The sequence below is a fragment of the Neoarius graeffei genome, chromosome 26, assembly GCF_027579695.1.
Source record: "Neoarius graeffei isolate fNeoGra1 chromosome 26, fNeoGra1.pri, whole genome shotgun sequence".
Lineage (NCBI taxonomy): Eukaryota > Metazoa > Chordata > Actinopteri > Siluriformes > Ariidae > Neoarius > Neoarius graeffei.
Genome location: NC_083594.1, coordinates 32,993,212 through 33,018,821, shown reverse-complemented (window position 1 = coordinate 33,018,821; position 25,610 = coordinate 32,993,212). Strand labels below are relative to the sequence as shown.

At 42.5% G+C, this 25,610-nt stretch overlaps 1 protein-coding gene across 1 annotated transcript in view; it reads left to right on the top strand.

Moving 5' to 3' along the window:
* The first annotated feature begins 21,814 nt into the window (after positions 1-21,814).
* Positions 21,815-25,610, top strand: part of acad9 (acyl-CoA dehydrogenase family, member 9) — a 40,716-nt gene continuing 36,920 nt past the window's right edge. The window contains exon 1 of the mRNA XM_060910613.1: positions 21,815-22,073. Coding sequence (XP_060766596.1) covers positions 21,897-22,073 — 177 coding nt within the window. The 5' untranslated portion in view covers positions 21,815-21,896. The remainder of the gene's footprint in view (positions 22,074-25,610) is intronic.

Sequence of the window (25,610 nt, the reverse complement as noted above, 5' to 3'; positions counted from 1 at the left end):
TATCAAGAAACTGAAATTCTGATCCATCATCTTATATTCATCTTTTGATCTCAAAGCCAAACGTTTTTAATGCAGAGGTTTTCAACCTTTTTGGGGCTAAGAAACATCAAATGTCAGACCACAATATAAAAGCACAACCACTTAAAGTTGGTTATCATTTATTAAGAATGTCACAAATATATCTGTGAAGAGGGTGGCACGGTGGTGTAGTGGTTAGCGCTGTTGCCTCACAGCAAGAAGGTCCGGGTTCAAGCCCCGTGGCCGGCGAGGGCCTTTCTGTGCGGAGTTTGCGTGTTCTCCCCGTGTCCGCGTAGGTTTCCTCCGGGTGCTCCGGTTTCCCCCACAGTCCAAAGACATGCAGGTTAGGTTAACTGGTGACTCTAAATTGACCATAGGTGTGAATGTGAGTGTGAATGGTTGTCTGTGTCTATGTGTCAGCCCTGTGATGACCTGGCGACTTGTCCAGGGTGTACCCCGCCTTTCGCCCGTAGTCAGCTGGGATAGGCTCCAGCTTGCCTGTGACCCTGTAGAACAGGATAAAGCGGCTAGAGATAATGAGATGAGAGAGATATCTGTGAAGATACTCAGTCATCCAGGTACATAGTAATCTGTGGTTGGTAGAAGACAGCAACTGGACTTGCTTGAAGATTCTTGAAAATGTTTCTCCTCTCATCTGAAAGGCTTCCTCAGTTCTGTCTCACTAATAGGGAGTATCAAGTATTTATGCTCTCATGGATCATCATAGAATCCAAATCAGAATGCTGATGGCTGCATTGTAGGTGGCTGATAAAAGATGTCTTAGACGCCCACCACAGAATGTCACAAATATTATGATAGGCTATAATGTCATTAGCTAGATTTGACCCTTATTGCCCTACAGCAGATTGTCAAATAATTATCAGAGTTAAATCATACAAGGAATCCTAAAAATTTATTATAAGTGCGTTGAAGTGCGTCGGAGCAAGAACGTGTCTGACATAATGCAGCATTATGAGCAGCAACATACTACAATAAAATAAAACAAAACAGCACACCGGTTGGGAACCACTGCTTTAGTATGTAGCAAAAACAAAAGAATTGGCCTCGCCATTCCAGTACATTCAGAGAGGACTGCACATACAGTGCCTTGCAAAGGTATGAGCTCAAAGTACAGAATTTCGGCTTTAATTTAAAGGTATTTAAATCCAAATTGGATGCAACAGTGAGCTGTGTAGGAATTACAGTATTTTTCATATGTGATCCCCTCCTTTTTGAGAGACCAAAAGTAATTGGACATTTTAGTGCTCAGCTGTTCCATGGCCTAGTGTGTTTTATTTCCTCGTTATTTAATTTACTATTTACAAGTAAACAGATAAAACTTATCGACTGTGACATGTGCATTTGGTATACTGTATGTTGCTGTTAACATTAATATAAAATTCAGGAAGCTGTTGATTCATTGGCTAATGAATCAAGCCTCATCAGACTGAAAAACCAAAATAGGCCCATCATAGAGATGGCAAAAACATTGGGTATGGCCAAATCAACTATGTGGTATATTCTTAAAAAGAAAGAATGCACTGGAGAGCTCAGGAACATCAAAAAGACCACATAAAATAACTGTGGTGGATGACAGAATTCTTCTTTCCCTGGTGAAGAGAAACAAACTCTTTACAATAGTTGGCCAAATCAAAACACCATCCAGGAAGTAGGTGTATCTGTGTCAAAGTCAAAGTCAACAATCAAGAGATGTGTTCACCAGAGTAAATACAGACGGTTTACCACAAGTGATACTGTAACCCACTGGTAAACCTCAAGAACAGAAAGGCCAGATGAGAGTTTGTTTAAAATCAATCAATCTAAAAATAAAGCCTGTACAGTTCTGGAGCAACATTCTCGAATGTACCAGAATGATATGAATAGAGGAGTTTGGAGAAGGGAAGAACTGCTCATGATCTGAAGCATACCACCTTCTCTTATGGTATGGGCATGTATGGCCAGGGCATGTAGGGCATAGAGAAGCCATGGCCTAAAGGTTAGAGAAGCAGCTTTGAGACCAAAAGGTCACCGGTTTGATTCCCTGGACCAGCAGGAATGGCTGAAGTGCCCTTGAGCAAGACACCTAACCCCAAACTGCTCCCCAGGCTGCTCTGGGTATGTTGTATGCTACTCTGGATAAGAGCATCTGTTAAATGCCTGTAATGTTATATAATGTAATGTATACATTATATACAATGGAACTGGTTCCCTTGGCGGCCATACATTACATTAAAAACACCATCCAGGAAGTCTGTATTTACTCTGGTGAACACATCTCTTGATTGTTGACTTTGACACAGATACACCTACTTCCTGGATGGTGTTTTGATGTAATGTAATTTATTGATGATGTGACTGCTAACAAAAGAAGCAGGATGAATTCTGAAGTGTATTGAGCTATACAGTATTGCCTGCTCAGATTCAACCAAATGTCTCAAAACGAATTGGACAGAGCTTCACAGTGCAGAAGGACACTGACCTGAAGCATATTTCAAAAGCAACTCAAGCTTTCTTAAGGCAAAGAACTGGAATGTTGTGCAATGTCCAGGAAAATCACCTAACCTGAATCCAACTGAGCATGCATTTCAATTGCTGAAGGCATAACTGAAGGCAAAATGCTCCCAAGCAAGAACTGAAGACAATTGCAGTACAGGCCTGGCAAAGCATCACTGGGGAAGGAACTCAACATTTGTTGATGGCTATGGGTTCCAGACTTAAGGCAGTCATTGACTGCAAATGGTTTGCAACAAAATTTTAAAAACGACAATTTATGACTATATTAGTCTGTCTGATTACTTTTGGCCCCTTTGAATGGGGGTGATAGGGGAGCACATAAGTGCTATAATTCCTACACCAACCACTTATGCTGTAGTTGTGGACACCCCAGAAAATCAGCATGGTAGATGATTGTATGCTCAAGAGAGACAGAGAGATCTGCTGGAGAGCTGACCTTCAAAATAATTGTAGTTTGATGATTTCAGTTCTGTACTGCAGAAAAAGAAAGTAACAGACATTGCCATTTGAAAGTCATGGCCTACGGCAGGAAACTGTGTGTTATTCAACTCTTCTGGTGTGACCTTAGAGAAAAGACAGCAGAAAATGAATGTTCAGGCTCAAAAACTAGTCAGAAGGAAAATGTCACCTTTTGTTTCAACTGTCTGTCTTTGGGTTGTGATTAAAACAACTTTGTCATGATACGCAGTAAATTGCTGCACTGGTTCCACAGAAAGGCTCAAATATAAAACATACCTGTTCTAACACACTCTGCACAGCTTGTTGTTGCAGTGTGCCAGGGTGCATTATCCTGATGAAAGAGGCCACTGCCATTAGGGAATACTGTTGCCATCAAGGGCATAGGTTTGCATATGGACCATAGGGACATGTCACAACCAATATTTAGCATTTTATTTTTATATAACAAAATATGAATTTATTCACATATTTTTTGCGAACTCAATAGTAGGCTATAATCTTAGTCACTAGTTTTTTCGACGTGCCAGAGTGACAGGCAGTGGCGTGCACAGATAGACACGAGGTGGTGCTCAAGCACCTGCCCCTCTGCCCTCTGTCCAAAAAAGTGCCCTTTTGAATTTTTTTTTTTTTTACAGTTTACTGAGGCCAATGTCGACATGATCTTTTAGAAAAGCTGTGGCATTAAAAGCATGTGTGAAAATAATGTCCCGATGTGTGTCCCCTCCGCACACACACCGGACCTCTGTCTCTCTTGCTCTGTCACGTGAACAAGCGTGCAGCGCATTCAATGTGAAGTTGCAGCAGCATAGCGTCCTGGAAGCCACGGCCTTGTCGTAGCGCAGACAACACATCGGGCAGTCAGTCAGCTCTTCCCCTGCCCCACCAGCCAGGTAACACATGAATCGAGTGAAAATGTATTGTTTGCCCTCTAAGCCCAAGCTGTAATTATTTTGTCGTGAAGTAGCCCGTCGCATACAGAAACAACTGCACATGGCAGCCTTTGCCAGCTTATTTGCTCCCTTTCCATATGGAGAAACAAACTGAACAACATTTTAAATGTAGCCTAAACCATTGAGGCAACCCCACTCTCCATCAATTCCGACCTGTTTTTATAACGATTAAGAATATCACGTTATGCTAGTATGCACGCCGTTATGTAAATAAAGGAGAGCTCCGTTGAGCCCATTGAGTGTGTATATTTCGTTACAAATTTTAAGATGATCTCACGGAAATCTGTGAATAAACAGTCTTGAGACTCAAGTCAGTGACGGGAAGATCAGACTTTCAGACTTTATCAGACTTTTTAAAGATGGAACTACAGAAAAATACCCAAAACTTTGATATGATTATGAACACAAGAGGAGGGTTAAATCTCAGACTTTTATAATAAGGTGTTCCACATGCGCAAAAAAGTGTCCTTTTTTCCCCCCAGAGCACTTGCCCCCCAAAATGTCTGTGCACGCCACTGGTGACAGGGTTATCCATGCTGCAATTTCACTGGCTGAAACTGCAGGCTCACGTTCTCCTCACATGGACGTGTCTCCTCACATGGACATAAACAAAGCGCTTCTAGTGGTGGTAATGATGAAGAGACCACAGGCCCGTGTGTTGTGCTGATAATGTAAGTCGTCTGTGATAGCCTGCTACTGTATGTCTTCAGAAAAGTGTACAACTTAACATTACTGTTACCTTGGTATTCAAACTCATTTTGTCCGATTATCTGCTTTGTAGATAACCTAGACAACGCCACCAAAAAAGAAAAAAGATATACGGAGCTATTTCAACACACAGAGAGTAAGTAGTGCCCAGAACAGGTTGACATTATTTAGCTATAGCCTACAACGCGACGCAAACCTCATCTCATCTCATTATCTCTAGCCGCTTTATCCTTCTACAGGGTCGCAGGCAAGCTGTAGCCTATCCCAGCTGACTACGGGTGAAAGGCGGGGTACACCCTGGACAAGTCGCCAGGTCATCACAGGGCTGACACATAGACACAGACAACCATTCACACTCACAGTCAATTTAGAGTCACCAGTTAACCTCACCTGCATGTCTTTGGACTGTGGGGGAAACCGGAGCACCCGGAGGAAACCCACGCGGACACGGGGAGAACATGCAAACTCCGCACAGAAAGGCCCTCGCCGGCCCCGGGGCTCGAACCCAGGACCTTCTTGCTGTGAGGCGACAGTGCTAACCACTACACCACCGTGCCGCCCGACGCAAACCTATCATTGCAAAATGTTATAGGCTAGGCTACCACCAGTCTTTCTACTGTGGAAAATTGTGAGACTGCTAATGAGCCTACATATTAATGACAAGGGGTAATAATATTAACCATGCAATTCATGCCAAAATGCTAACCATCTCCCGTTTTGCTGTAGAAATTGGTAGGCTAAAGTTAATGTAGCCTGTTACCAAGGCTACTATTAAAGCTGACACTATGAAAGCTAATTAATGAATCATTTGTGTACAGGAAAGACAGCATAAGGCCGATGCAAACCTAGAACAGGTTAATGAGGAATCAGTGCTTGAGGTGAGGATGTCATCATGTCATATTAATATAGTCATGTCAAGTCATGCCATAATTTCGGTTGTTTTATTAGTAGCTTAGGCCAAATACATTTGCATGATAAAAGGTGTATTCCTACTAATGTTAGGTTTCTGGTTAATTTTCATTAACACATTATTTGATTACATAGGAAACTCAGAAATCCAGTACAAAGGATCAAGAGCAGATTGAGAGAGAAGAAGCTGGAGGGCTTCAGGTGAGGTCTGAATGTTAAGGCATTTAGAAGCATCAAAGGATTAGCAATGAAACGGAAGGATCAAAGGGAGGTGAGCCCCCCTTAGGGCCCGAAAAAAAAATTAAATTACAAGTTAAAATGGTTGTCTCTCATGCAAACATTCATAATATTAATAGTTATATGATTTGCATATTCACATCAAATGTTTAATACATTTCATCAATTCATCTGAAATGACAATATTTCAAGTACAAGGCTTGATATTTCAAAACATCTAGCAACTAATTTAAATGTTGAAACAACCATTTTTAATATGCTTTTGCTGTGATACCTTTTTTACAATATATACACTGGAATAGCTGTGTTGATTTGGTTGAACAACGTGCTACGTGCGTGAAACATGATATCACACATGTATAACACTGTGAAACAATGGGCTAGTCAGGACCGCTCGTCGGTGAGTGGCGTATACATTGAATGAGGTTTGTGGCGAAGACGAGATGAAAAGATTTGTCTCGTGCAGAGACTGTACCGCGGTAACCCGGTAATACGCTGAGAGTAGAGCCAATGATTTTCCGTTTCAAAATCTGGCTTTTTCCGTTTCGGACAATGAAAAATTCCATTTCAATTCCGTTTCACAATTTCAGTTCAAAATTGTTCTGTTTGGCTCCAATTTAGTAATTCTGGCTGGCATAATTTTACTTGAGTTTCAAAGTATTGCATCTCTAGACACAAATGGTCCTTTGCATGATGCAGTCATTCATGAAAAAAATTATAATAAAAACATTTACACTGACAGTAAGCTGATAAATTGCATTAATAAAAAAAATTAGTGTGTGATCACAAATTGAGACAACTCAAAATATTTTACTTGACATACTGATAACAGGGCGGCACGGTGGTGTAGTGGTTAGCGCTGTCGCCTCACAGCAAAAAGGTCCAGGTTCGAGCCCCGGGGCCGGCGAGGGCCTTTCTGTGCGGAGTTTGCATGTTCTCCCCGTGTCCGCGTGGGTTTCCTCCGGGTGCTCTGGTTTCCCCCACAGTCCAAAGACATGCAGGTTAGGTTAACTGGTGACTCTAAATTGGCCGTAGGTGTGAATGTGAGTGAGAATGGTTGTCTGTGTCTATGTGTCAGCCCTGTGATGACCTGGCGACTTGTCCAGGGTGTACCCCGCCTTTCGCCCGTAGTCAGCTGGGATAGGCTCCAGCTTGCCTGCGACCCTGTAGAACAGGATAAAGCGGCTAGAGATAATGAGATGAGACACTGATAACAGATAAATCAAGAAACTAGGATCACCGTTAACTAAAAACCCATCTCATATATAATATATGCAATATAATAGCATATATAATATCTCAATATAATATTGAGAGTACTGATAAATTAATAGGGATAAATTAATATTCAGTAAGAGCCTGTAATGACGATACTCATAACTGACTGTTTAAAAATATTACTCTATATCCATCTTTTTTAGTACACCACAAACTCATGAAACAGTGTTTCCTAACAAAACACAGAGCACGCTCTCAAACAGACAAGAATAGTTTAACTTTGATTGTAATGACAGTCCTGAATATTCCTTGCAGATCAATCATTACGCGCTCTCAGAGTACCGAGAAACACTGCTCGATATCGCCATTATGATAGAGCATCATAAGTTGTTTAGTGTTGGTCTCTGTGAGACTGAATCTTCTGTCATTTAGAAGAGGGTTATACATGGAAAAGGAGCGCTCAACGTCCACACTCGCCACTGGCAACCATATGGCGTCCTTGGCCACCAGAGCATTCGTTTCTTTTTCGCGGTCGCCATTCTGGTTGCGACGCAGGAAGCGAATCTGTAAATAAGCAGCTTATTGGCTGGCTAGGTGTGCCACAAGCCAATCACCGACAAAGCTGACAAAGCTGCCTTGACCAGAAAGGCATGTCTGCTTGGGCGTTAGCGGCAGTTACGCAGAAGCCTCCTGCGGCAGTTACACTTTGACACGTGAGCAATGTTTCACTATAAAAATTCCGTAATTTCCGTCCATTTTCCGCGATTGCAGAAAATCATTGGCCCTATGAGAGTGAGACAGTGAGAGGGCCACCCCTATACCCCCCCCCCCCCCCCAAAAAAAAAAAAATAAATAAATAAAATAAATCTTAATGGATTTACACGATTTGGAAAAATGACTTTTTCAGAATCGAAAAAACCAGAACTTCCGGCACATGCCGGAAAACTTGCACCCATGTAACAATGGTCTTGAATTTCCTCCACGTGTACACAATCTGTCTGACTGTGGATTGGTGGAGTCCAAACTCTTTAGAGATGGTTTTGTAACCTTTTCCAGCATAATGAGCATCAACAACGCTTTTTCTGAGGTCCTCAGAAATCTCCTTTGTTCGTGCCATGATACACTTCCACAAACATGTGTTGTGAAGATCAGACTTTGATAGATCCCTGTTCTTTAAATAAAACAGGGTGCCCACTCACACCTGATTGTCATCCCATTGATTGAAAACACCTGACTCTAATTTCACCTTCAAATTAACTGCTAATCCTAGAGGTTCACATACTTTTGCTACTCACACATATGTAATATTGGATCATTTTCCTCAATAAATAAATCTCATCTCATTATCTCTAGCCGCTTTATCCTGTTCTACAGGGTCGCAGGCAAGCTGGAGCCTATCCCAGCTGACTACGGGCGAAAGGCGGGGTACACCCTGGACAAGTCGCCAGGTCATCACAGGGCTGACACATAGACACAGACAACCATTCACACTCACATTCACACCTACGGTCAATTTAGAGTCACCAGTTAACCTAACCTGCATGTCTTTGGACTGTGGGGGAAACCGGAGCACCCGGAGGAAACCCACGCGGACACGGGGAGAACATGCAAACTCCGCACAGAAAGGCCCTCACCGGCTCAATAAATAAATGACCAAGTATAATATTTTTGTCTCATTTGTTTAACTGGGTTCTCTTTATCTACTTTTAGGACTTGTGTGAAAACCTGATGATGTTTTAGGTCATATTTATGCAGAAATATAGAAAAGTCTAAAGGGTTCACAAACTTTCAAGCACCACTCTATTGCTTAGACGCTGAAGTTGCTGTTAAGAGTGCTGTTGCATGGCTTAAGAATTGTGTTGACATTCTATGAACTATTAATGGACTGCAAGATGGTGCATTGGTTAGTGCTGCCACCTCACAGCAAGAAGGTTCTGGGTTCGAACCAGCCAGTGGACTGGGGCCTTTCTCTGTGGAGTCTGAATGTTCTCCTTGTGCCTGTGTGAGGTTCCTCCCACGGTCCAAAGGCATGCAGATTAGGTCAACTGGCTATTCTAAATTGCCCATACGGTAGGTATGTATGCGAGTTTGAATAGCTGTCTGTCTTTGTCTTAGCCCCACCTTTAACCTGCCCCGATGTCAGCTGGGATTGGCTCCAGCTCCTCATGACCCTCAGAAAGATGGATAGGTGCGTGCATTACAGTGATTCTACCACGGGTCTGGTTATTTAATGTGACGCAAAGCAGAAGATGAGGGAAAACCCATCCATCCATTATCTGTAGCCGCTTATCCTGTCCTACAGGGTCGCAGGCAAGCTGGAGCCTTTCCCAGCTGACTGTGGGCGAGAGGTGGGGTACACCCTGGACAAGTCACCAGGTCATCGCAGGGCTGACACACAGAGACAAACAACCATTCACACTCACATTCACACCTATGATCAATTTAGAGCCACCAATTCGCCTCACCTGCATGTCTTTGGACTGTGGGGGAAACCGGAGCACACCCATGCAGACACGGGGAGAACATGCAAACTCCACACAGAAAGGCCCTCGTCGGCTGCTGGGCTCAAACCCAGAACCTTCTTCCTTTGAGGCGACAGTGCTAACCACTACACCACCATGCTGCCCTGAGGGAAAACCAATGTATATATTTATAGCTGAAGGTGGTCCATTATGATTATTATTATTATTATTATTATGACTGTGGGAAAAACTCAAACTGCCCACAAGTGTATAAGGAATGAGATCTGTCGAAGCTCATATCACCAAATCAGCATTTTTATTCCCCACTTTTATCAAATGCTGCCGTCTAGCGATGAAGATTACTAAAACACGGGACGGGACATATTATAGCTCACGGTCATGACGCACCCCCCCCCCAATGTCATGGGTCCATCCTGTCCCATCCCGCGAGCGATAATATGTTACGTCCCATTCTGTGTGACGGGTTTTCGCAACTACCTCTAGCGATAGCACACGCACATTCCGCTAAGCTACATGTCAAGTCAAGTTTATTTGTATAGTGCTTTTAACAATAAACATTGTCACAAAGCAGCTTGACAGAATTTGAATGACTTAAAATATGAGCTAATTTTATCCCCAATCTATCCCCAACAAGCATGCCTGTGGCGATGGTGGCAAGGGAGAACTCCCTCAGACGACACGAGGAAGAAACCTCGAGAGGAACCAGACTCAAAAGGGAACCCATCCTCATTTGGGCAACAACAGACAGCATGACTATAACATTAACAGTCCTAACAAAGTCATCTTCATTGGTGCTATAAACCCCCCACCAATGGAAACCCGAGTGCAAAACCGTTCATGACAACTGCAGTCCCAAAGTCAGCAAGTCAACTGCAGTCCCCAGCCACAAAAACACCACTGCAAGAGTCCAGAGCGTCCTCCAGGCGCGACCCCCAACTGTCCACATGGGGCTGCCCTCCACAGGAGCAATGCGATGAGACTCCAACCAGACACAGGGCACCAGGATGGACCAGGCAGGTCCAAGGAGCAGAAGAGGTCAGCATCTCGATCCCAGGATCAATATGTAACTCAGAGGGACAGATTTGGGGGGGGGGAAAGAGAGAGAAAACACAGGTTGTTAGGTATGCCCAATGTCACCTGAATAAGTAGGAACAGTATACATATTGCACTGAGTACAAGCAGGGACTCTGGCAACTAACTATGACAGCATAACTAAAAGGAGAGAGCCAGAAGGTAACACAGGCATGAGGGAGCCCCGGGACATAAAGTGGCAGCCACTACACCGTCATCAAACTCGAGTGAGCAAGCGAATGGGGACTGACAGCATCCATATATCCCAGTTTACCAAAACACCATGTCTGAGGACCCTCCAGATCTACACCTTTACCTCATAAACACCATTAACAAAAGGCTTGACTAAACAGATATGTTTTCAGCCTAGACTTAAACATTGAGACTGTGTCTGATTCCTGAACACTACTTGGAAGGCTGTTCCATAACTGTGGGGCTTTGTAAGAAAAGGCTCCGCCCCCTGATGTAGCCTTCACTATACGAGGTACCAGCAGATAGCCTGCACTTTTTGATCTAAGTAGGCATGGTGGGTCATAAAGGACCAGAAGTTCACTCAGGTACTGTGGTGCGAGACCATTCAGTGCTTTGAAGGCCAATAGTAGTATTTTATAATCAATACGAAATTTGATTGGGAGCCAATGCAGTGTGTATAAGACAGGCGTGATGTGGTCATATTTTCTAGTTCTAGTAAGGACTCTTGCTGCTGCATTTTGAACTAACTGGAGCTTGTTTATGCACTTATTGGAACATCCAGACAGTAAGGCATTACAATAATCCAACCTGGAGGTAACAAAAGCATGAACTAGTTTTTCCGCGTCATGTAGTGACATTATATTTCTTATCTTAGCAATATTTCTGAGATGAAAGAAAGCTATCCGGGTAACATTATCAATGTGAGTTTTGAATGAAAGACTGGGGTCAATAATCACTCCGAGGTCTTTTACTGCTGCACGCGAAGAAACAGAAAGGCCATCCAGAGTTACTATGTAATCAGAAAACTTACTTCTAGCTGCATGTGGTCCTAATACAAGTACTTCAGTCTTGTCAGAGTTAAGCAGAAGGAAGTTAATAAGCATCCAGTGTCTAATGTCCTTTACACCTGGGGTGCCATGGTAACGGCCCGCGGGCCGGATACGGCCCGATTGGTCATCACATCCGGCCCGGTGGTTCATGAGACTTTTTTTTTTTAATAATAAATTAATAAAAATCGAATGTTGTGGGGGTTTTTTTGTAATGATTTTAAATCTAATGTTTCAATTTGATTCCATTTTCGTGTAATCCATCGGTTCGTTTTTAGCTGCTCTCTGCTTGCTGCAGCACGCGCAGGTGCAATGACCCGGATTTAATGTAGAGTAGGCTAGTTGTTGCTCGTTCACAAGCAACAACAGTCTAAAAAGAGAAAAGTTGATTCTGAGGGTCGCATCTTTCAGGAAAAATGGAGAGAGAAATACTTTTTCTGGGAAGTAGGGGGAAAACCTGTTTGTCTGATTTGTTCGCAACAAGTGGCTGTACCGAAGGAATACAATGTCAAAAGACATTACGAGACCCACGCCGACAAATACAGCCAATTCACCGGGCAACGCAGGACTGAAAAGCTAAATGAGCTTGCCTCAAACCTTCAAAAACAGCAAGCAGCTTTCTCAAAGTCTCGAGAGACACATGAAGGTTCGTTTTAATATCATACATCATCTTCAGTTCTCCTTTAATGTTAAATGCGGCTGTTTTCAAAGAGGGGTGTCTCAATATCTTTGTTGTACATTTTATTTCATGTTAGGGGCAGTGAAGGCGAGCTACATCATCGCGTGGGAGATCGCAAAAAAGTGTCCAAGCCATTTTCGGAGAGTGCATTCGTCAAGGATAAATACGCATCTGTTGGAATCCAATCTTTCTATCAGTCATTGCCACCAGAGTACCCAATTATCACGGCCTTTGCCGGTAAAATACTCTGTATGTTCGGGACAACATATTTATGTGAACAGGCATTTTCAGTAATGAATATTAATAAATCGAAACTGCGTAGTCGTCTGACCCATGGACATCTCAACGATGTCATGAAAATAGCAACTGCCCAGAGTCTGTCCCCCAATGTCGACAAGCTGGTAAAAAGTAAAAGACTTCTGGCTTCCACATGTAAAATGTAGCTGGTATTTCTCCCCCATGTAACCTTGTGCTGTGTGCTTGAGGGGGAATAAACAGGATGGGTGTGTGGAAATATATGTGGGACTTGACCAGCAAAGTTAATGTGCCATCTGTAGTTTGTTTTTATTGGTATGTTCAGTCATATTTGGCTCTTTTAAACTAATGCTACTGGATATTTAGTCACTTGACCTATTGGTGGAATTATTTACCCTGGCACTTCTTTCTTTTGACTCATTTAGGCCTACTTGCCAATCGTTTTAATTGGCCTAATTAGGCCTATGCATTGACATGTTTTTGATGTGCAAGATCAATAAATCTGATCTAAGTCATTTACAGTTTACACTTGTGTTATTTGTGTCTTAGTCCATTTCTGTAGCTTTTTTTTTTTATAAATGTAGGCTACTTGCATGCTTAGACTGTTACATTTTCAGAGGGTAAATTGCTTTTGTCTGCCATGTTATTGTGCGCCTCATTTTGAGGCTATAGCTTTACAATTCCTTTTGGGCATATAGGCCTTCAAAAATCATATAAAATAATGTCCTTTTGTTGAGTTAGTGTCTGGTCTTTTCAGGCCAAAAGTGTAATTCGGCCCCCAAGGTCCCACTTGAAAAAAATCTGGCCCCCTTACTAATTTCACCCTGGCACCCCTGCTTAACACATTCCTCAATTCTATTAAGCTGGTGTCTCTCATCAGGTTTTGCAGAAACATACAACTGTGTGTCATCAGCATAACAGTGGAAACTAATACAATGTTTACGAATAATATCACCCAGAGGTAACATATATAAAGAAAAAAGCAGTGGACCCAAGACAGAACCTTGTGGAACACCAAACTTTACCTCAGTACGTCTAGAAATATCACCATTTATATCAACATACTGATAGCAATCAGTTAAATAAGAGCTGAGCCAGGAGAGGGCCGTTCCCTTAACTCCCACAACATTTTCTAGTCTATCCAGAAGAATGGAATGATCAATGGTATCAAATGCTGCACTAAGGTCAAGCAACAGAAGCAGCGAGACACAGCCCTGATCAGACGCCAACAGTAGGTCGTTTATTACTTTAACCAAAGCTGTCTCTGTGCTATGATGAGGTCTAAATCCTGACTGATACATTTCATGGATGTTATTCCTATGCAAATATGAGCATAACTGCTGTGCCACAGCTTTTTCAAGGATCTTGGAGATAAAGGGGAGGTTTGATATTGGCTGATAATTGGACAGCTGACAGGGATCAAGGTCAGTTTTTTTAATCAGGGATTTGATAACTGCTAGTTTAAAGGATCTGGGTACATAGCCAATTGTAAGAGAAGAATTTATTATTTTTACAAGCGGTTCAATTACTTCAGGTATCATTTGTTTGAATAGGGATCTAGTACACAAGTTGAGGCTTTTGATGTGGAGATTAATGAAAGTAATTCAGTTTCTTTTAGGGGAGTAAAACATTCTAATTGATGATCTGATACAGTTATATTGTTAACTACAGGGTCACTTACATTGTCTGACCTTAAATTAGTAGTTTGATTTTTTTGTCGGATATTCTCAATTTTGTCATTAAAAAAATTCATGAAATCAGCGTACTACTACATACTGCACGTGTGCATGTGTTGATAGTGAACTCATTCCTGGTTAATTTTGCTACAGTATTAAATAGGAATCTAGGATTATTTTTATTATCTTCTATTAGGGAGGAGAGATATGTTGATCTAGCAGCACTAAGAGCTTTTCTGTACATCAGGAAGCTCTCCTTCCACGCTAATTTGAACACTACCAACTTTCTTTGACACCATTTACGTTCCAATTTTCGAGTGGTCTGTTTTAATGTGCGAGTGTCATCATTATACCAGGGTGCTAATTTCCTGTCTCTAACTATTTTCCTTTTAAGAGGAGCTACATTATCTAAGGCATGCCAGAATGTTGACTCTAAGCATTCAGTTGCCTGATCAAGTTCTGCAGGGGCTGACAGTGACCCAATCAAAGTTGATAACTCTGGGAGATCATTTATAAAGCTCTGTGCAGTAGTACATCATGTCGTCATCTCTGTGCGACAAACATAGGTTAAAGGTTTCACTAGTCACAGCTACTATCTGTATTAATAACTTGATATCTCATCTCATCTCATTATCTCTAGCTACTTTATCCTTCTACAGGGTCGCAGGCAAGCTGGAGCCTATCCCAGCTGACTACAGGCGAAAGGCGGGGTACACCCTGGACAAGTCGCCAGGTCATCACAGGGCTGACACATAGACACAGACAACCATTCACACTCACATTCACACCTACGGTCAATTTAGAGTCACCAGTTAACCTAACCTGCATGTCTTTGGACTGTGGGGGAAACCGGAGCACTCGGAGGAAACCCACGCGGACACGAGGAGAACATGCAAACTCCGCACAGAAAGGCCCTCATCGGCCACAGGGCTCGAACCCGGACCTTCTTATCTCGCTAACCACTACACCACCATGCCGCCAACTTGATATCATATTTTTAAAAAAGCACAGTCTAAAGTTAAAAGAATCATAAGAGAAACCAAAAAGAAATACTGGAGAAATTTCTGTAGTACTATTGGGGCAGAAATAAAGGTTAGTGAGGTATAGGGAATGATTAGAAAGATGGCAGGAATAAGAAGGGATCTCTCTTTACCAGTAATTAAAGACAATGATGGCGAAGCAGTAACTAATGAAGAAAAAGCAGAGATGCTTGCTAGGGCTTTTGTTAAGGCACATAGCTCTCAAAACTTATCAAATGAAGAATTATTATGGAGAACAAAAAAAGATTGAGGATAATGGTAACATACTGGGAAGGAAAGAAGTAAGTGAGAGTGTCCTTGATAAAAACTTTACATTGTTTGAACTGAAGAAAGCAATCATAGGTGTTAAGAATACATCTCCAGGTAAAGACGGAATATGCTATAAGATGATTGACCAGTTATCTGATGTGGCTAAAAAAGTGGTTTTAAAGTTATATAATAAAGTTTGGGAACAAGGTAGGCTGCCCGCTAGTTGGAAACACCCAATGGTTGTACCAATAGCTAAGCCGGGTAAGGATAAGGTAGAGGTCAAAAGCTATAGGCCTATAGCTTTTACATCCAACTTATGCAAGTTAATGGAAAGGATGATAACTAAGCCGTTGGTATACTGTACGAGATAGAAAAAAGACGTCTTCTTTCTCCTCATCAGAGTGGATTTAGAAATGGTCATACAACTATGGACCCAATAGTCTGTCTGGAAAATGAAATTAGGAAAGCTCAAGTAAACAAGGAGTCAGTCTTAGCAACATTTTTCGACATTGAAAAAGCACATGATATGCTCTGGAAAGAGGGTCTTTTATTTAAATTGAATAAAATGGGAATAAACGGTAAAATGTTCAATTGGGGGCGGCACGGTGGTGTAGTGGTTAGCGCTGTCGCTTCACAGCAAGAAGGTCCGGGTTCGAGCCCGTGGCCGGCGAGGGCCTTTCTGTGCGGAGTTTGCATGTTCTCCCCGTGTCTGCGTGGGTTTCCTCCGGGTGCTCCGGTTTCCCCCACAGTCCAAAGACATGCAGGTTAGGTTAACTGGTGACTCTAAATTGACCGTAGGTGTGAATGTGAGTGTGAATGGTTGTCTGTGTCTATGTGTCAGCCCTGTGATGACCTGGCGACTTGTCCAAGGTGTACCCCGCCTTTTGCCCGTAGTCAGCTGGGATAGGCTCCAGCTTGCCTGCGACCCTGTAGAACAGGATAAAGCGGCTAGAGATAATGAGATGAGATGAGATGAGAACAACAAAGGTAAGAGTTGGAGTAAAACATTCAAATATTTACACTGTACAGAATGGTACCCTGCAGGGAAGTGTATGCAGCCCCATACTGTTTAATATAATGATTAATGATGTTTTTAACAACATAGACTCCAGAATTAGTAGAGCACTTTATGCAGACGATGGGGCACCGTGGGTGAGAGGCCGAAATACTAATAATCTGAGGAACAGAATGCAAGCAGCAATGAACAAGGTCAAAAGATGGTCTCATGAGTGGGGGTTTCATTTGTCTGTTGAGAAGACACAAGTTATCTGTTTTTCAAAAAAAAAAAAAAAAAGGGCTAACCCTACAGTGGACCTCAGACTATATGGGCAGCCACTCAAGCAAGTGAATAATTTAAGATACCTAGGTGTATGGTTTGATGTTAAACTTTCTTTTAAAGTACACATACAGAAGATTATTGATAAGTGTAAGAAGAGTATTAACATTTTGAAATGCTTAACAGGAAATGAATGGGGGGCATCAAGCATATCCTTGAAAAGAATATATAGCGCTTTAGTTCGACCAGTCTTGGTTTATGGATGTCATCTCATCTCATTATCTCTAGCTGCTTTATCCTGTTCCACAGGGTCGCAGGCAAGCTGGAGCCTATCCCAGCTGACTACGGGCGAAAGGCAGGGTACAACCTGGACAAGTCGCCAGGTCATCACAGGGCTGACACATAGACACAGACAACCATTCACACTCACATTCACACCTACGGCCAATTTAGAGTCACCAGTTAACCTAACCTGCATGTCTTTGGACTGTGGGGGAAACCGGAGCACCCGGAGGAAACCTACACAGACACGGGGAGAACATGCAAACTCCACACAGAAAGGCCCTCGCCGGCCACGGGGCTCGAACCCGGACCTTCTTGCTGTGAGGCAACAGCGCTAACCACTACACCACCGTGCCGCCTGGATTATGGATGTATAGTTTATAATTCAGCAGCTAAGTCTTCCTTATCAGAGCTGAACAGGATACAAGCCAAAGACCTTCATATATGCTTTGGTGCCTTCAGAACCTCTCCAATCCCAACACTTCAGGTGGAAACAGGGGAGATGCCACTGGACCTCAGGCAGCTGAAATTATCAGTATCATATTGGCTTAATCTACAGGGTCATGAGGACAATCACCCGACCAAACAGGTACTCAGGGAATGCTGGGAGTATGGTCACCTCATACGTAGCTTTGGGTGGGATGGTAATCAGCAGGCAAATCAAGTGGGGATCAACAACATTCCATTTGGTAAAACAATAGTAAGGTCAATCATTCCCCCTTGGTTATTCTGTTTCCCTGTTGGAAACATGGAAACAAAGGAGATAGTAAAATCTAGAGGTGTTTGTCAGAACATACAGCAGTATTTAGAAATAATGTACGATGATACAACAGATATATACAGATGCTTCAAAAGACAAAACTGGTAAAACAGGAGCAGCAGTACATATCCCCAGCTACAATATTAATAGCAAAAAAAGGACGTCAGATCATCTGTCAATTTTCTCAGCAGAAATGATGGCTATCATACTGGCCCTGCAGTGGGTGGAGGAGGTGAAGCCTAGTAAAGCAGTCATCTGTTCAGATTCAATGTCTTCCTTAACCGGTATCCAAAGTGGATTTTTTATTATTATTATTATTATTATTATAACCTTTATTTAACCAGGTTTGTCCCATTGAGATCGAAGATCTCTTTTACAAGAGAGACCTGGCCAAGAATGGCAGCACAAAAAAAAAAAAAGTTTCAACACATTGTCACATTAGACATAGAACTAAAAAATACAAATAAACAAGTGAATTTACAAAAACAGGTCAAGATCAAATAAGACATTTCCATTCAAATAAAACATTTGCACTCATGAAGCCTCAATACAATGGGATTTATTATGGACTTAAATACATTCAGAGATACCTAATTTTGGAGTATGAGCTCTGACTGCAAATTATTCCATGTAGTTGGAGCAGAAAACCTAAAACCTTTCTTCCCCATTTCTGTTCTAACCCTAGGAACAGTAAAATGTAAAAAGTCCAGAGAATAAAGACTGTAGGCTCTATTATTCAGGATTAAAAGAGATGATAAATAAGATGGAATCATCTCAAGGATAGCCTTGTAAATAAAGACATACCAATGGCCGAGCTGGTGCGCATATAAAGATGGCCAATTTACTTTAGTGTATAAGACACAGTGATGAGTTAGAGCTCCACAGTTTATGATAAACCTCAGAGCGCCATGATACACACTATCCAGCATGTGGAGGCATTGAGCGGAGGCATTCATATATAACACATCACCATAATCAATTATCGGAAAAAAGGTCAGCTCCACCAGTTTCCGTTTCACCCCAGAGGAAAAACAAGACTTATTTCGAAAATAAAATCCAAGTAAAACCTTCAGCTTTTTAGCAGTATACAGAATATGTGCCTTAAAAGACAAATGGTCATCAATCAAGAACCCCAGATATTTAAAAGTAGATATAAGTTCAATTTGTTGACCATTACTGGTGACAATGACAAACTGATTTAACCTTGCTGATTTTGAATTAGTGAAAAACATAAGTTTTGTTTTATCAGCATTTAGAACAAGTTGCAGTTGGCAGAGTTGTTCTTGCACTCTATTAAATACATTCTGCATATATGCAAACACTTCTAACTAAAGCCGTGGGTGCAAAGCAATAGATGACTGTTGTCAGCATAAAAATGAAAGGCTGCATTTGGGATATTCACTCCAATATTGTTTATATACAAGGTAAATAACAAAGGGCCTAATACTGAGCCTTGTGGCACCCCCTTATGGACAAACTGAACCTCAGAAGAAACACTTTCTAAATGGACAGCCTGGGTTCTATCTTTAAGATAGTTTGCAAACCATCCAACTGCATGTACAGAAAACCCAACTGCTGTAAGACGTTCAGTCAAAATGTTATGGTCCATGGTATCAAAAGCCTTAGAAAAGTCTATAAAAAGAGAAAGGCAGGACTGTTTATTATCTAAGGCTTCTGTAATATCATTTATAACCTTCAAGGTTGCAGTAATGGTGCTATGTTTTTTGCGAAATCCTGACTGGGAAATCGATAAAATAGAATTAATTGCCAGGAATTCAAGTACCTTAGCCAGAACAGACAGTTTAGAAATAGGCCTGTAATTGTTTAAGATAAAATCCACATGCCGACAAGACCTCCTCGATGAAATAAATCACCTCATATTTAATATAAATCAGCAAAAGCTACTTATTCAGTTCACATGGGTTCCAGCACATAAGGGGGTTGAGGGAAATGAAAGGGAGGACAGACTGGCTAAAGAAGCCACCAGGGCAAATGAGGTTGAACTTAAGGTTCCATTAAGTAAAGCAGAAATTAAAGTAATAATTAAAGGCAACATCAATAGAATATGGCAGGATAGATGGAGTACAGAGGAGAAAGGAAGACATCTGTATAAATTACAAAAGGAGGTAATAACAAGGAGTGGTGAACTGAAACGGCAGGAGGAGGTATGGATGACTAGGCTGAGGATTGGGCACACAAGTCTAAATAGTGGGCTGTATACCATAGGGAAACATCAGTCTGGGGCCTGTGCACACTGTGGAGAAATGGAAAAAGTGGAGCATGTTCTTTTACACTGCAGACAGTATTCTACTGAAAGAAAGGTGATGAGGAGGGTAATAAGGAAATCTCATCTCATTATCTCTAGCCGCTTTATCCTGTTCTACAGGGTCGCGGGCAAGCTGGAGCCTAGCCCAGCTGACTATGGGCGAAAGGCGGGGCACACCCTGGACAAGTCGCCAGGTCATCACAGGGCTGACACATAGACACAGACAACCATTCACACTCACATTCACACCTACGGTCAATTTAGAGTCACCAGTTAACCTAACCTGCATGTCTTTGGACTGTGGGGGAAACCAGAGCCCCCGGAGGAAACCCACGCGGACATGGGGAGAACATGCAAACTCCACACAGAAAGGCCCTCACCGGCCACGGGGCTCGAACCCGGCCCTTCTTGCTGTGAGGCGACAGCGCTAACCACTACACCACCGTGCTGCCATAAGGAAGCCTGTAACTATGAATAATTTATTAAGTCAGCTTAATACACAACCAGTAGTGACAGCTCTAATACAGTATTTAAGGGGAAAACAATTAGCAAGAAGGATTTAGTTGTTTATATATAAAACAGTCAAAAGTTTGGAAACACCTTCAAATTCGATGTATTTTCTTTATTTTAATTAACTAAAAGACACTTCGTGTCTGAAAATAATGACTGTTATTTCTCTTTACTTAGTTGAGTGGTTCTTGACATAATATGGATTACTACAGTTGTGGAATAGGGCTATTTACTGTATTTTTATTATTTACTCTTTACTGGTTGATGGTGTCAAATGCATTAAGAAGGCAAGAAATTCCATTTTTGACAAGACACACCTGTTAATTGAGAAGCATTCCAGGTGACTACCTCATGAAGCTCATCTCATCATCTGTAGCCGCTTTATCCTGTTCTACAGGGTCGCAGGCAAGCTGGAGCCTATCCCAGCTGACTACGGGCGAAAGGCGGGGTACACCCTGGACAAGTCGCCAGGTCATCACAGGGCTGACACATAGACACAGACAACCATTCACACTCACATTCACACCTACGGTCAATTTAGAGTCACCAGTTAACCTAACCTGCATGTCTTTGGACTGTGGGGGAAACCGGAGCACCCGGAGGAAACCCACGCGGGCACGGGGAGAACATGCAAACTCCGCACAGAAAGGCCCTCGCTGGCCACAGGGCTCGAACCCAGAACCTTCTTGCTGTGAGGCGACAGCGCTAACCACTACACCACTGTGCCGCCCACACTTTTTTGTTTACCATATAATTCCATATGTTATTTCATAGTTTTGATGAGTTCAGTATTGTTCTACAATGTAGAAAAAAAACATCGAATTTGAAGGTGTTTCCAAACTTTTGACTGGTACTGTATATAAAACACATCTATGATTTAATGTCCCTTGGATCATAAACACCTCAGCCCAGTAGATGGAGTCAAAACATAGGTGTGCTAAATGTGGAGGCGAACATGAATATGTCCAGTAGATGGCGGTAATACACTTTGCCTGTTAACTGCCATAAAACCTGACAGAAGAAGAAAAAAAGCTACCACTGATAACTGACCTATCCAGCTTGGGTGTTACCACTATTACCCTCCCTGCTCTGCTGCAAGTGAAGGATCCAAAAGTAACTTCATGCCTAATTAGATTTTTAAAATCCTCTGGCCTTTTTGCCAGAATATAAGACTCATGGTCTAGTAGTGGACATAATTATCCTGTAGGTGGCGGTAATACACCGAGTAGTGTCTAATCCGCCATTTCACTTAGAAGAAGAAGAAGCTGCTACCTGTATTTTGGAGGTAACTGAAGAGAAAGGGTTGTGTACAAGACGATGAACCTCAACAGAATTATTGCTTTATCAAAAACAGCAAAGCTCGGAAGGACTTTACTCTGGAGCCGAACTGGAAAAGAGCTGAGCGCTCGGTTTCATCCCCCTCACCGCTGCGTCCAGTCGAGCTCGAGGAGTTTAGTGTACGCCAAAGAGCTTTTCCTCGGGAAAGTCAACAAGGTGGGTGAGAAAGTACAGGCCAGCCATGTGGATGTGACCGAGCGTTACTGTTTAGCTTCTCTTCGGCTACAGAGACTTTGTTGGTGTTATTAAGCGCTTTACAAAATAATAAAGGACTTTTGTATAGAGGCGAAACAAACACGAGGACAAAAAAATAAAATAAAACCTCACACAGAGTAATACATGCGCAAGTAATAATGGAGTTAGTTGTTGTTAAGGTACAGTATTTAGTTAGTTTTGTAAATTAAGTTTACGTGCTACACCGGCCACTTTTACACCTGGAGGGCACTGGGAGCAGGGGCGCCGCTAGGGGGGGGAAAGTTAGGACGATTCTAAGGGCCTGGCACTGACAGGGGGGCCTGTGAGGGATATTAATATTATTTTAATAGTATTGCCTTGTGTAAGTTTTTGAAATAAAATATTTCATTTCATCTCTTAAAATATGCAAATTATACATGGTTATGATTTGCTATAACATTTTTCTTGAATTATTTATGATATTGTCATTTCATCCCTCCACCCTTTTTACTAATGGTACAGTCTGATTCTGGGAGCGGGATTAGCGCAGTTTAGATCAGCTGGCAGTTTTTCTATGTGCGCAACAGAGCTGTACATTCTAGAAGTTGCTAAGCAGGAGCAGGGTGTGATGAATTATGAAGTCCGGATATCACACTGTGTGTGAAAAAAAAAATCACCTTTTTTCATAGCTATCTTTATTGTATAATTAAGTCTAGATGTTTGTTCATGTGTGGATTTGTTGATATTAAGTATTTAACTTTAATATGTTGCACATTAGCTGTGGTCATAGATATAATTGCTGTTGTTCATGTGTGGATTTATTGATACTGTTGCTAAGTATTTAACTTGAATATTTGAACATTTGCTGTGTTTTCTAATAAATGTGTGATGCCTAAAAGAAACCAAAACACTTGGTGGATTTCTTGCAGTGCACTATGTAATTGTATCAAAAAACTAGTGTAGTTATTCATCAAGGCATACATTTGATCACATACAATAAGTCAATAAATGGAGGAAACAAAGGAATACATTTTGTAATCCTGATTATTGATGATGTTTGCTGGAGGGCTCTGGAGTATCCATAATGTGCATACAGAATGTTATAGATCCATACTGATACAGTGATGCATGCAGTTTCTCTCAACACAAACATTTGGATTGAATGAACTCCATAGGCTACTGAGTGGCTTAATAATAGTTGCTCATAAAAGGAAATATATATATATATATATATATATATATATATCTTCCATATATATCATGGAATGTTCATTTTAAGGCAACAGTCTATTCAGTCTAATTCTGACAGTTCTGCATTTAAAATGTTTATATACCAAATAATTGTATCACCTAAACTTGCTACAGAGCTGATCACACGCGTAGTAAAGTAAAAGTGCCAGCCAAAAACAGACTTCAAATTCAGTTACTTGAGCTTGAAAATTTTACCGGGGGGGCCCTAAATTGTAATCTTTCATAGGGCCCAAGATTTCTAGTGGCGCCCCTGACTGGGAGCACTGTGAAAGTCATGTTCTTTGACTTCTCCAGTGCTTTCAACACAATCCAGCCATCACTGCTTAAGGCCTCTGCATGCTTTTGCGACAAGGCTTCGCAGATAGCTTTTCACAGACAGTTGTAATTTATCGTTGAGCGGGGAGTAATAGGCGTGCGCGATGTTATTCACCGCCACAACGCAAGGGGGCGTGAAATCACTAGGAGTAGTTGGTGGGTGTGGTTAGTGGAGTGTTTATACTCCGGTTACTTATAATGACTAGAACTGGAGTCGTATAGATGTACGTACTTCCTCACTTCCTTGATCAACCGCTCTTCGTGCTGCTCCATCTTCGCTCGTGTTTTTAAAAATGCCGGTTGTGAAAACAAAACAAACCGGGAAAGTAGGGAAGCGGAAGTGCGTGTACAGCGGATGTAGAGTGGACCAATCAGAGCCCTCTTGTCTGCGACGCTGTCTGCGGTGGTCACAATTTTTGGGAGGTGCGCACAGAGCGTCTGCGAAGGGGGGGGCTTCGCAGACACCATCTGCGACGCCATCTGCGAGGACTGGGTTGTCAGCATAAATTGGCCTTTAGGGGGAAGCTGGAGGGAGCTGGTGTCGGCTGCCACCTGGCTGCATGGATCATTGACTACCTCATTAACAGGCCGCAGTATTACCCCTTTTCCACCAAATCAGTTCCAGGGCTGGTTCGGAGCCAGTGCTGGTTCACAACTCGTTCAACTTGTGAGCCAGCTGAGAACCAGTTTGCTTTTCCATAGCTCGGGGTGCTAAGGGGAGCCATGTCATTACGTTGCTGTATATGTCAGTTACGTCGCTGTATACGTCAGTTACGTCGCTGCGTTTGCATAAATCTTGGCGTGAATATCGAAGCAACAACAACACGGAGGAGAAGAAGAAGCAACAACAATAATGGATGACTTCGTGTTTGTACAGCTGCTGCTTCTCGGTGCTTAAAAATGGTGACCTTTCACGGTCTCGCGATTGTTGTTGGTCTTAACAACTCCGCCCCGCCCCCCCACTGATGTAAGCGGTTCTTTCCTCTGGCCCAGCAAAGAATTGGTGCTAGCCTGGAACCATTTTTTCTGGCCCCAGAGCCAGTTCTTTGTCAGTGGAAACAGAAAACCTGGTTCCAAACTAACCACTGGCCCCGAACCAGCCCTGGAACTGCTCTGGTGGAAAAGGGGCATATATGAAGCTCTGCGACTGTGTCTCTGATGTGGTAGTCTGCAGCACAGGGGCTCCACAAGGTACAGTGCTCTCTCCTTTCCTCTTTACACATCTGACTTCAGCTACAACACGGACAGCTGCCACCTCCAGAAGTTCTCAGATGATACAGCCATCGTTGGACGTGTGTCAGAGGCGGACGATCTGGAGTACAGAGAGGTCATCACCAACTTTGTCGCCTGGTGCGAACTGAACCACCTGAGCATCAACGCCAGCAAGACAAAGGAGGTGGTGATCGATTTCAGAAGGACAGCTCCTCAAATTGCACCAGTGAACATCCAGGGTCTGGACATTGAGATCGTGGAGGAGTACAAATACCTGGGTGTTCACCTCAACAACAAACTGGACTGGACTAACAACACAGATGTCCTGTACAAGAAGGGCCAAAGTCGTCTCCACCTGTTGAGAAGACTGAGGTCTTTTGGTGTGTGCAGGACACTGCTTAGGACTTTATATGACTCTGTGGTAGCATCAGCGATTCCCCGCTGTGGTCTGCTGGGGCTGTGGAAGTTCAGAGAGGGACAGGAAGAAACTTAAACTGGTCAGAAGGACTGGCTCAGTCTTGGACTGTCCTCTGGACTCCATTGAGGTGGTGGGTGAGAGGAGGATGTTAGCCAAGCTGACATCAATCATGGATAGCCCCTCTCACCCCCTACATGAGGCTGTGGGGGCTTTAAGCAGCTCTTTTAGTAGTAGACTGCTACACCCATGATGTAAGAAGGAGAGATACTGCAGGTTATTCATACCTGCTGCTGTCAGACTGTATAACACCCACAACTTGTAAT